This window comes from Meriones unguiculatus, chromosome 17 (genome assembly GCF_030254825.1).
Source record: "Meriones unguiculatus strain TT.TT164.6M chromosome 17, Bangor_MerUng_6.1, whole genome shotgun sequence".
NCBI classification, from domain to species: domain Eukaryota; kingdom Metazoa; phylum Chordata; class Mammalia; order Rodentia; family Muridae; genus Meriones; species Meriones unguiculatus.
The window spans coordinates 12,548,233-12,561,590 of NC_083364.1; the positions used below are offsets into that span (position 1 = coordinate 12,548,233).

Here is a 13,358-nt window from a genome sequence, read left to right on the forward strand (position 1 = left end):
GACATCTCTGGACTTTATAAAATAAAGACTTCATAATACCATTATAAATTATGCAAGGAACAGAAAAGGTTAAACTATTACATGTAAAACTGATTATTTTGAAACTGGAACTATTGAGGCTAAATACTAAATCACAGTGAGGATGTGAAGGGGAATAATACTCTTAATGAGTAACAAATTAATTTCAGTTTAACCTGTACCAAAAATGTTAAAGTAGCTTTAAGTTGAGTACCCTTTTTCGAATAAACAGTTCGGTACAGCACTTAAAATATGGCTGAGACTTATATTAAAAGATACCTGTGTTGAAAATGTACGTTTGGAAATACTTCACTCAACTTCCTAAAAGACAGATCTCCTTACTTTCAGAAAATAAAATGTTTTTATTTGTTTATCTATTTATTAAAATTTTAACAAAGAAGAGACTTCATTCAGATGCTAGCACCAGATACCCACGGTGTGAAGACTGTGCCTTAGAGTGCTCTCAAGATGCAGTCCCAAGGTTCATTACTCATGCGTTTATAAAGGCTCACAGGCTGTGCCCATCCTGGCTTTGTGCACCTAGAGGCAGGAACACTGGCAGACTTCCTGCCTGCATGTCCTCAGACACCACCATCTAGGTGCAGTCAAGGGCAAGCAAGCTTGTCCACAGGAGTGACCACACACTGTCTGTATCTTCCATGAACAAGACCAGGCAATCACAAGAACAACGCCTAGCATTCTGAGACCTCCTCTGTCCTTGGACAAGTAGGACTTACAGGCTAGACATGCTTTTTGTTTGATAGTTCTCTTAAGCACAGTAACTTTAAACATAATGTTCACCATCACTTCCATCCCCCACTTAAGTTGTATCCTGAGTCAAGTTCTTGACCCTGTGGTGTGTATTTGTGAAAGGAACAGGCTAGCTTTACAGGTTTCTTTATGAATTCTATACCCCATATTAATTAAACTAAGTTCTCCCGGTAGTTTTCCAGAAAGCAGAAGGACAAGGAAAAAGGAGAAGTGGGTGAATGGGGACAAGACCCACCCTGCTGCAGAAGAATGTCCAGGCCTGCAGTATGAGATAGGGTGCCTGGCAACCGGTCCAGATGGCCACAGCTCCCCATCCAGGACATTCTGGGTGTAACTTGAAGATCAGATATCCACCAGATGTCGGGGGCAGGCCTGACTGGACGTGGGTGCCTAAAACGAACCGATGATATTAAAAGTCAACTACCCATAACCCCATTCACCCAATCCTGCACTGCCAAGCTTGCCACCCCCACGCCTCCCTTGCTTTTTCCTTTAAAAACCCCATGCCTTTTTCTCTCGGGGCTGTTCCCTGATGATTTGGAAAGCAGCAACATCACTCACTGACCTGAATAAATCTCTTCTGTTTGTGGCAATCCATCTCCAAGTTACCTTCATCTGTCTCTCTGGTAATTGGGCTCTCGGTGGGCCTAACACCTGTTCACACTGGGATTTAATAAATATCAGTATACTGGCACCGAGACCAAAATTTCTGTATCTAGTTAAGACATTTATGATGCACAAGCCAGCGATGATCAGCAGAAACAGAAGGGTCTGGTGTTCTGCAATAGCTGAAGACAGAGTTATCACCCGGAAAAACAAGGAAATGAGAATGGCAACCATGGGCTTCCCCTGTTCTGGGTCATTTTTTTGTCTGCAGTGTACAGGGTTTGTTTGTTTGCTTGTTTTTGTTTTTGTTTTTCTGAGAGTACAGGAATCTCTAATGATTGCTGAGTGGTTTGCATAGAACAACATTTTCTCTTACAGCCACACAATCACATCCTTGTTCTGCACAGAATATGGTGAGTACTCTATCATGTTGCAAAACTGCTTCATCTAATGGATCAACATGCTGATGGATCTTGATCTAGTTGGGTTTTACAGGTACCTTTTTTTTTTTTTTTTTTTTTTTTTTCAAACAAGGGAGCCTGGAGGTCAGTATGAGCCAGCCTGGTTTGTTGGGTAGGCACTCCAAGTAGCCATTTGTCTTCCTTGCCAGAGAGTTACCTTTGGACTGAACCTTTTCAGTCTTTTGTTGAGGATAAGGGGTGACATAGATGATTTTGTAAATGGGCCTCAACTGAAATTAGGATGCCATTGTAGGGGCCCAGGAAGGCTGGAATGTTAACCAAAGCCTGGGAGGGGATTCATTCAGGAAATGGGGCACTCACTCATCAGAAGCATCTGGTTTCCTGATCAAGGTAAAAGACAGGAAGCAATCATGGCAGCTGGACTGGAGCACATCAGGCTCTCCACTTTTGTGGACTGCCTGGGGCTTGGGTGCTGTAGATCACTTTTGGAGTGGTTTGTTTTCTGATTCTGGTTCCTGGGTGGTGACTGTCAGGTGGGTGGAAATCTGCCGAGACATATTCAGACTAGGGACAGAAGCTAAAGTTAAGGAACTTAAAGGAAACTCTTACAATTGGAGCCCCCCCCCCCAACCCACACACACACACACACACATATTCCATCAGGAACAGGCAAAAGTTGGGGAATCTTAGTCTGTTGATTGTAGCTCAATTGACCTGTGACAGGTAGATAGATGCATGTTGCAAACTCCATGAGGCTCACATGAATTCTTTTAAGTTACAAAAGAGGAACTTCTGGAGCCTTCTACTTTTAAGTCATAATAAAAGCTTGGGGATTTAAAAAAAAAAATTATCTGGGGTTAAAAACATCAACATTCTTTTCTTTGTCCAGAGGTCTGGACAGAGGTGGTTTTAACATGATGAGAAGTAATTTTAGGTATCAGAACTCCATTGATTACTATGTTAAAACTTTGAATTTTTGAAGTCTTGATATCACATATTTTTTTTTTTTGGTTGTTCTGTTTGGTTTTTCAAGGCAGCCCTGGCTGCGATATTGAGCATCTCCCAGGAAGAGGACAGGTCTTGGCTAAAGTGCCCTGTCTTCACCTCAGAGGTTTGGAATGAGAGCAATCTCAGCATGCAGATGTATGAACAGGTTCCGGCTTACACTGTTGGATCTTGTCTTGGACATCTGCTTTCCAGTTCTCTCGGACAACCTCACTACACCATGCAAGGAACAGCAGGCAGAGGATCTTGCAAAGTATGTTCAAAAAACTCCAAACTTTATTAAATAAAAACTTTATTGAATAACAACACAAATGTAAGATTTACTGCTAATAAAAAATTAAAGTTTCCTGTATAAAAATAGATTATCATGTAGTTGGCAATATTCACACTAAATATATTAAGTCTATACCAATAGTGGGGCTAAGGTGACAGAATATAAATATTAACATGACATATTAAATTTCAGCTTAATATATACAAAGAAAACATCTTCAAAAATAGCTTAAGAATATATATATTTATATATATAATATATAAAATATATTTTTATTTATATATAAATATTTGTTTATTTACATATATATATATAAATATATATTTATTTTTTTTTTTGGAATAAACAGTTTAGTACAGCCCTCAGCAGGGTGAGGCTTCAAGGAGTCCCGGGTTTACAATGCACATCTAGCATTAGTTACTCCTCTCCCGAGAATAAAATAGATGTCTTTACTTCCAGGCTGGGAAGTATCTTGAGATGTCCCCGGCGCGTTTCTTACTTCTCCTGGATTGCTCGGATCCCGTGAACAGCTTCACACTGCGACGCTTCTGTAGTAGCACACAGTACCGGAAGGCAACCGGAGATTCACTTGGAGACAGGCAACTGGTGGCCTTCCTTTCAGAAATAACTAATGCAAACAAGCAGTCGAGAACGAAAGGACGAAAATCGCCAGAAGCCATCCACTGCCAGTTAGCTAAAACTTGTGAACAAAAACAGCAAAATTCAATCCAGCGTCGACCTCAGTCACAGATAAATCTTGACAGCTGCGTGCTTGTGAGCATGCGCTGTGCAGTCCGGATAGTTTCTCACTTTCGGTGGGCACACGTGTCTTCTGTTGTTGTTGTTGTTCTGTCCCGACAGGGTTTCTCTGTGCAGCCGCGGCTGTCCTGGCCACAGTCTTTACACTCAGAACTTGTTCAAGGCTCTTCCACACCCAGTACCTGCAGTCCTTAGCCTCACCTGGGAAAGAGCTCGGAGCAGCTGCCTCGCAGGGGCCGCCAGGGGGCGCTGCTGCAGTAAGCGCTTGTGCAGGATCTCCCACACCATCTTCTTCCTGAAAAGAGGCATGTGCTGCTGGGAGAAGGTGATGGGCTGGTCCCTGGAAATGTAATCTGCATATTTACAGGCGAACACGCCGCAGTCGCCCCCGTTCAGCTGCTGAGGAATCTCCTCTGCCGACATGCTGTGTTGCTTCCACTCCACAGGGCTCAGGTCGCTGTTCCTTCTCGCTTTGCTCTCCTCCCGCAGATAGCAGAAAAGCAGCTCAAGGATGTCGGGTCTCTTCTGTCCCGTGGAGTCCATGTAGACAATACTCTTCTTTCTTAAGTCTGTGACCGCCAGGCTCCAGTGCATGCCCAGGTGAACTGGGACCAGGAGAAGTTCCTTGGCAAAGATGTTTACTGCCCGGGTCCATCTTCTGACTGACCTGTAGCCACCAGACTTTAACTTGGTGTAAAAGAAGGTATTAAATGCGTGAAGTGCCGGGTAGCCTTGACTTTGATTTCTTTCCATGAGAAGATTCATGTAAAAATTGATGACTTTGTCGTTGAGCCACTGGGTGTTCCTTAGGGTCCACAGGTCTCCTCGAGTCATTTGCAGTTTGAAGGCACAGCTCAAGATCTCATCTTTTGACCCAGGGCCTAGCGCACTGCTGATTTCTTTCTCCATGTCCACTGTGACAGCAGGACCACGGTCCAGCCCTCTGCCCTTCTCTTGGTCTTCAAGAGCCTTTTTCTTGACCTCAGGTGTTGACACTTTGCTGCTGGGCATGCCATTGCTGACACTGTCTGTGCAGATTTGAGGTGTTTCCGATTCATGATTCTGCCCTTCAGCACAACCTTTGAGAGTCTTGGAGGTGTCCATGGTGCTTGTGTGAGTGCTGTGAGGGCCAGAGCTCACGGGGACGTCAGGTTGGAGGAGTTCCAACAGCCCTGGGCACTTTTCATTGTGGTGTTTCTCAACTTCTTCCTCCCTGTTGCTGTGGGGGGGCTTGAGACCCTGGCCTCCACCCACAGACTCCTCAGTCACAGCCTCTTCTGGGGGGCCTTTGGCACACTCTGGGGCCATTAGGTGTAACGGACCCTTTTCCTGGGGTGACCATATTCGGCTCTCGTCAGGCTCTTCATCCCCAAGCTCTGTTTCATGCTGTTCCTGTTGCAGCTTCTTCCACGACTGGACTGGCTCTTCTGAGCACACATCATCCTCTTCCTCTTCTTGGTGTTTCCTCTTCTGGCCTTTCTCTGGCTGTTCAGGGTTTATCGTTTTACCCTGCTTGCAAGGCTGCCTTATAGAGGGACTACTTGTATTGTCTTTGCTCAGCTGTTGGCTGCCGGCCATGACACAGCTTTCCGATGTCCAAGTCAAAGTGCAGGTCAGCTGGGCGTTCTGTGGGAGTTCTTGGGTTGTCCTCTTGATGGCTGAAGGCACCTTAGTCTACTGGGAGATGTCTTATCCACACAAGATAAGGTGGTTCACGGTCAGAAACCGCAGGGGAAGAACACAGGTTTCCTTTGGCGCTGGGGTCAGTTAGGCCACCAAGACAGAAGGAGGTCGCAGTGTCAAAGGACACTTCTCACATAGCTGATCTTCTCTAATCTTGTCTTTCGGGTGGCATATCCTCAGTCCCCCTATAGAAAGGTCTGTGGAGTTCCCACTCTGCGTTTTGTTTTTCCCTACTGAGGGAGAAGGATCGCTCTAGGGCACAAGGAGCCTCTGTAGAACCTGAAATTGTGGAAATCACAATGATTGTCAGAGTCTTTCAGCCAAAGACAGCAGTCAACACAAGTTAGAAGCAAGACTACTGTGTGCCTCCCTCCACTGTCACCAAGGATCTGGAAGGCCAGTTTCCACAAAAAACTGTGGTTTATGATGTGGTTTTATGCACCAGGGCAACATTCATTGGTGAATGGAGGCCCTGCCCACCATCGCCCAGGTCTAGGGTCTTAAAGCTTGTTTTCATTCCTGGAATTCCTGTTGGAACTCCTGCTGGCTGAAGCAAACCCAAGATCAGTAAGAACTCAGAGGAGCAGAAGTTCAGCACATATCATGAATAAATAAATGTAAAAACCCCCAAGTGCTGGGATTAAAAGCGGCAGCACCACTGCTTGGCTGGACAGATCTTTTCAGGATGACTCAGCAGAGATGGCTCCGTGGTGAAGAGTGATGCTTTTCTAGAAGACCACACATTGATTTCCAACCCTGTCTTTGCAGCTTACAATCACCTGTAACTCCAGTGCCAGGGGAGCTGACACTCTCTTCTGGCTTTAAGCAGGAAACGCACACACACACACACACACACACACATACACACACTGCTCTTAAATATGTGAGAGTAAAACACTCATACACATTAAAAATAAATCTTAAAAAAATAAAAGCTAGGATTTGTACTAAGCCTATTTCTCTTTTTCCCCCCAGAAAAACAGTGTACCGAAGAACTAAGTAAAAATCATTGCTAAAATGTACAAAACAAAATTAGAAAAAAATGTAATAAATGAAAAGATAGTTATCCTTTCTAAAAGCTTTTAGAAATAGTTTGAGAAGCTTCTATGTCCTTAAACCTTGAAAGACAGAGACCAAACCATGTGTTTAAACCTGCTTGTAGCTGCTTTTCTCACTCCCAAAAATCTAGAGACATAACCATATCTCCATAAAACTCATATAACATGTGATTGATCAGTGGCGAAGCTTTGTAGATTATATATGATTTGATCGTTGCCAAACAGAAGGGAGGACCAAGGAGATGGCTCAGCCAGGTTAGCTGCTCACTGGCAACTCTGACCAGTTCAGGGCAATTCCTGAGTCACTCAAAATAAAAGACAGAACCCAGTCACCCGAATTATTCTCCGACCTCCACGTGTGCTGCGGCAAGCCAACAGTTGCCGCACCCCCAATGCAAATAAATAATGAACTGCAATAAACCCTGCCAGGTGAGCAAAGAGAGTGGCATTTTATCCTAGTGGATCACGGTGGAATGGCCATGCCTGTCACCCTGCAAATTCAGGCAACGTCCACAAGAGGGCAGAGAGAAACCACAGGAAGAGCGCTCCTCTCAACTCTTTCCTGCCTTTCTCTCTGACCCAAAGGAGCTTCTCAGAGCAGAGAACTGCAGGGGCAGAACCAAAGCATCTGGACAACTGGGCTCCCCTTGATTACAAGGCTGGCAGGTTTAGTCAGGGATCTCGAGAGTAACAGAACACACACACACACACCTACACACACACACACACACACACACACACACACACACACACGATAGATAGATAGATAGATAGATAGATAGATAGATAGATAGATAGACAGACAGACAGACAGACAGACAGACAGATAGATGAGTTTAGATAGATGACTTACAGGCTGAAGTCCAGCTAGTCCAGAGATGGCTGCCTATGAATGGAAGGTCCAAAAGTCCAGTAGTTTTTCAGTCCATGAGTGTGGATGTCTCAGCTGGTCTTCAATAAAGGCCAGAATTCTACACAAGTAGACTGCAAGGACAGTGAAGGAATGGACTTCTTCTCAGCGAGGCAGTAACAGGCAAATAGCAAATTCTCCCTAGTTCCAGCGCCTTTTATAGAGGCTTCTAGCGGAAGGTGTTGCCTGGATTAGAGGCTCGGCTTCGCTCTTCAAAGATGAGGATTAAAATTAAGCAAGGAATCCCTCACAGGTGTGCCTTTTCATTTTGGGATTTTACATAATACCCGATAACTGGAATCCAGTTGACAGTCAAGAATGGCCGTCACAGCTGCCTTTCCAAACCCCACTTCATGTTCTGGACACAGTTTGACATTTTTGACATTTAACCTTGTGTTCTTTCTTTCTGTAGCTTCTGGTGTGTGTTTGTCTGTGTTCCCGTGTGTACGTGTGTGCATATGTGTGTGTGTGCCTGTGTGCAGGCTCTCCCAAAGAAGTCAGCATGTGTGGGCTGAGTTGTGGGGCAGCAGAGCTGGGCTGGAGTGGAGTGGAGCTCACTTGGTGGAACTCTTGGCCCAGCAAATAAGAATCCTGGATTTGCTTCCCAGACCAACACACAACTGCATGTGATGGGGCATGCCTCTTCTCCTAGCAGTCTGTAAGCAGAGGCAGGAGAACCAGAAGTTCAAGGTCATCTTAAGCAGCGTGGGGCTTTCACAGTCAGCCTTGGATACAAAGAGCCCTGAATGATAAAATACATTATATAGGAAGGGAGGTTGTAGATCAGCAATTACTGAGCATTTGCCGTGCATAAACAAAGGCCACAGTTTAATCCCTACCACCTTCAAGATCCCCGTAGTTTGTTCAGTCTACAAAGCTGGCTGTCAAAGCTGGTCCTCAGTATATGTTGAAATCCCAAAGAAGTAGGCTACAATGCCAGTGAAGAAATGCCTCAGCAGCAAGATGGATGAACTTGCCAGAGAAAGGGAGGGTGAGTGAACAAAAGGCAAAGACTCCCTTCTTCCAGGATCTTTTATGCAGGCTTCCACTGGAAGGTGTGGCCCAAATTTAGGGTGGGTCATCTCACCCCAAAGCATCCCTCTCAAATGACCCAGTCCAGGAAAATCCCGTCTGAAGGGGGCCAGCTTCATGAAGGGCACACCGATTAGATGCCCAGTGCAGAAGAGCCTCCCGGAAAGTCCTCACACCAGCAACGTTTTATGGACTTAGCAGGTTATATTTGGGATTATGCATACTGATATACATATTTGCAATGCCATAACAATTAATGAAAGGAGAGGAGGCCATGGATCTGAAGCAGAGTAGGGAGGGGAAATGCCAGGGTGTGGAGGGAGGAAAGGGAATGGAGAAATATAATTATAGTATTATTTCGAAAATCTTTTTAGAAAGTTAAAAAAAAAAAAGAAAAAGAAAAGGAAGGTTCTAAAATAAAAAATAAAATAAAAAACAAAAGAAAAGAAAATTCCTGACAGATGTGCCCAGGTGCTTGAGTTTTAGTTGATTCCAGATGTGATCCATCCCTTTTACACTTTCCTGTACATATTCATTCTATTAGTTCTGTTTCTTCACTGAACCCCGACTAATACAGTGGCCTAGTATGGCCCCTAACGCAGGCAATCCCTCTACCACACCCTTCCTGAGTTCTGGAATTACATATGAGAATCAAGCGTGTCTCCATCCTATTAAATGACAACGGGACTCAATTTTCCCTCTAGGACCCACCCCAAATCCATTTCCAAAGCATAGTATGCAAATATATTCTATGTCTGTCCGTTCTTTTATGATGGAAATGATCATGACAGAATATGACAGAAAGGAGTGTTTAGACCAAGCATTCTGTCTCGCTGCCACTACCCACTTCTGATGGCCTGTGGGATGTGTGACACCTCCAGCCACTCAGTCGATAGGAATGCTGCTGGTATTTGGGGCGCCAGGCCGAGGGTTTTCAGGTTCTTGGCCTCTTCCTCAAGAAGGAGCTAAAGCCATGCAAACATTACTTTCCTCAAAAGCTAAGTGATAGTATCGATCAGAAGGAAACATGCTGTCAAGAGTGGCAGTGGCCTGTACAAGTGAGGGTACACAGTGCCCCAGTTAGTTTGGGGCTTCTTTTTCTGGGGTTCAGGGGGAGGTTATGCGCCATTCACCAACCCTAGACTGTTCTCCCTGGGCACATATCTATCAACAAGTCAAGACTAACGCCACAGCCTGTGTATCTAGGGAAGAGGCTAGAAAAACAGGCACCCTCTCAATAACTTCTACCAAAGTGTAAGGAAAAGAGAGCCTGACCTTTGCCTTCTAGAATATGGGCAGAAATCTGTAGCTGCTAAGAGATCTTTTTGTCACACTTTGCTCTGAATACTTACTCTCCCACCTTTCACCCTGTCTGTTGAGTTGCAGCTGACAGTTCTTGTCTGGCCTAACTCTTGCTGCGTTCCTTGGAGTGCTAACACCATCTTGTTAAAATAAGGGATGGGATTTAATATTTTCATCGGTATAAGCTCCTGGAATATTCATATTCTGACTACACTGTGCATCAGACACATGGGAAACCTTAGCAGGATTCTAAGAGCAGAAAACAGTTGTCCTGATGAGAGGCTGGTTGGGGTAGGTGTTCAGAATTACCGAGATGAGTGGAAAGAAGGCCGATCCATTGTAATTGAACTGTGACTCGTGCAGCATGGAAACAGATGGACCTGAGTACAAGCCCGATGCTCTTACAGGTGATTAGGTAAAGGTGAAAGTGTACTGAAGAAACAATTAGTTTTTAGAGATGTGTTCATTGAAAAATGTCTTGTCAGCACCATCACTGGCACTCAGGTAGTAAAACTCTTGATGTGCTTTAGTTCTGAGCTTCATATGTGTAGACTCACCTGGAGAATACTTTTCCCCAGTAAATATTTGGAACTTATGGTGTCTTTGCTCCTCAGAATGGCCTTTGTAACACACCTCCTCAGAGCTTACTGGAACTTCAGCATCTTAGGCTTCCCTCTGAAGAAGGACAAGATCTCCCTGTGCCCCATACGCGCATTAGTCCTGTGAAGTGTCCTCTTAAGTGTGAAGTGGTGTGTCTGAGTTTAAAGCAGACTCTAAAGTGCTCTGATGTTGGTTATGAAGTGTCCCAGGACTGGATCCCAAACACTAACCACTGAAGGTGTAAGTGCAAGCACTTTGTGAGATCAGGGGTCACTGGGAGTCCAGACAGTGCTGGACTTATGTTGAGAGTCTGATGCGTGCTGCGATGCTCTGGTCTGATCCCTAAACACAAGGGAGCATGCTGGCTTCCCCTGCTTCATTTGTAATCAGTCCCCTTGGGGGCACAAGAATGTACCCTTCCATTTGAGGGGGGTCCCAGGACGGCCCATCAGAGAGGAAATTCATTAAATCCACAATTATACCTAAAAAGTATGTGAACCTGGTGCCAACGGTGCATTTCCATTTGCTATTTTAAAGTTTGTTTCAGAGTCTGGGAAGATGGGTCAGTTGGTCAACCGCCCACCGTGAAAGCATGATCTCCAGCAAATGTAAAAAGTCCTCAGTGTGATGGGGTGAGTCTGTAGGCTCCCAGCTGGGAAGGCGGCAGGAGGACTCCTGGGGCCCACTGCCTAATCAACCTAGCCAAATGAGTGCACCCCAGGTTAGGAGGGAGACCCTGACTCAAAAGGTGAGGTGGAAAGGGGCTGAGGAACACGTGATGTCAGCCTATTTCCTTCACATGTATAGATGCATGTATACACATGCAAGTGCACACACAAACACACACACACACACACACACACACTGACACCATACAATTACTCGGCACTGAAGCAAGCAATGCTTTTGTAAGTGACACTGTTTGGCCACAGGCCCTGGTGAATACCCCTACTTCCACCAAGGATAAAGGGTCATATGGGACAGGAAGCTCTGCTTCTGGAAACTTGGACTATCCAGAGAGGGCTGGAATCTCACCAGCAGGCAAAGTTCTCATCACATACCTCTGAAGAGTGAAAAGATGTGAATTAGGAGGTGATAGATAGGAGCAGAGGGCTAAGAAAACAGCCACCACAAGGTGGAGCCAAGTCACACAGGACTGATGCAGGAACCAGACTTCAGGTACCCCAGACTTTAGCTGTCCACCATTTTCAAATTTGGGAGTCGGTTTTGTTCTTAAGTCTGAGAAAGATGATGGCACTGAAGGCCCGGTGAGGAACAAGATCCATCGGTATAAAGCCATGATCAGAAGTGCTCATCTTGCGTGTGTGAACCTGCTTCCCAGTGGCAAGGAATTACAGGTCCACAGGAAACAGCAGACAGCGGGAAAGACTAGTCAATCCAGGTGCAGGAAGATGTGTGCTGAAATTACATCCTCGTTATGTCTGATTTACAGAATCTTTAGCCTCCAGATTTCATTATAAGAATATTAGGGGAATATCGGTGTCATCTTGTAGGGTTCTTGTGAGAATGTGTGCAAAATGCTCACTTTTAGCGATTAATTCCCAACTTGGAAATGTTAATCCACAAACACTCAACATGTCATATTGATTGCTGAGTGAACACAGTGGTAGTTAATGTTGTCAACTTGTGGGGGTCCAGAGGCATCCGGAGACAAACCTGTAGGCACGCCTGTGAAGGATTACCTACATGGGAAATCCACCTTAACCTTGTTTGGGGCTCTATTCCATAGGCTGGGCTCCTGGACTGAATAAAATCTAAGCAAAACTGACTATGAGCATTTAATTCTCTCAAGATTGAACAAAATACCCCAGGTTCCCCCTGAAATCCCTTCCCCAGGATGGACTGGAATTCAGAATAAAACCTGTTATCTCTTGTACTCTTTCTCACGGGATACCTTATCACAACTTCCAGGTAAGTTTGCATTACAGAGACCCTGGTGAAATCAAGCGTGGGTAAGGCATTATCTCTCATTTTTAAAATGTTCCCTGTTAAAGTCTGTTGAAGCTCAGTGTGGTGGTCGAGGAGAGGAGGCACCATGAGTTTGAGGGCAGCTGAGCCACACAGCATCTCTCTCAACAGGAACAGTAAGAGGCACAGATTATAGCAATGATCAAATGCAGTTGGTGTGTAGAAACTGCTTGGCTGCTGTGGCTGAGGCTGTAGGCCAATGCTTCCTGCGGCACCTATGCTGGTCTCAATCCCCAGGAGGAAGCATTCCTCCTTTCTTAGCCTCTAGATACTTCAACTATAGGCCCGAGGTGGTTTGAATTTGTCCCCATAGGCTCTGCTGTTTGAGTATTTAGGCCTCTTTCTGTTTTTCTCTCGGTTGCTGTCTAAGTATGGAAGCCCTCACTGCTGCTCCACCCACATGCCTGCCTGCCACCCTGTGTGACACCGTGGTGGTCATGGACTCACCCTCTGAACCTGTGAGCAAGCCCCCTTGGAAAGGCTTTCTTTTGTAAGCTGCCTTGGTCATGGTGTCTCTTTACAGTAACAGAAGAGTGACTAAGACAAGGCCTAAGCCAGAGGCCCTTCTGTTAAGCAATTTTAAATAATCATCTCAATAAGAGTTTATTCCATTTCAGGGATCTAAGAACTAACACATTTTAAAGATGAGGTAACTGAGGCCTAGGCAGGTAGTGATTTTTTTTTTAATATACTATTTAGCAGCAGAGCTAGAATTCACCACTGAGCCCTCTGTACCTCCGACTCCGTTCTAGGCTCAGGCAACAATTCCTCTTTAGTAGTTCAGTCTCTTCTCTCACATTGCTTTTCTCAGGTAGAAATATGGAATAAACCCCAACAGCACCATGGGAGATAGGAATCCCAGGTCCAGGCTAGAGAGATGGCTCAGAGTTTAAGAGCACTGGCTGCTTTTCTAAAATTACTGAGTTCAA

At 45.1% G+C, this 13,358-nt stretch overlaps 1 protein-coding gene across 1 annotated transcript; it reads right to left on the reverse strand.

The window, feature by feature from the left end:
* Positions 1–4,116: 4,116 nt before the first annotated feature.
* Positions 4,117–4,827, reverse strand: LOC132648563 (sentrin-specific protease 2-like; the record flags this gene model as incomplete). The annotated part of the gene is made up of 1 exon (XM_060370402.1): positions 4,117–4,827. A coding segment is annotated over one exon (711 nt), but the record flags the coding sequence as incomplete, so codon positions are not given.
* Between the last annotated feature and the right edge of the window lie 8,531 nt (positions 4,828–13,358).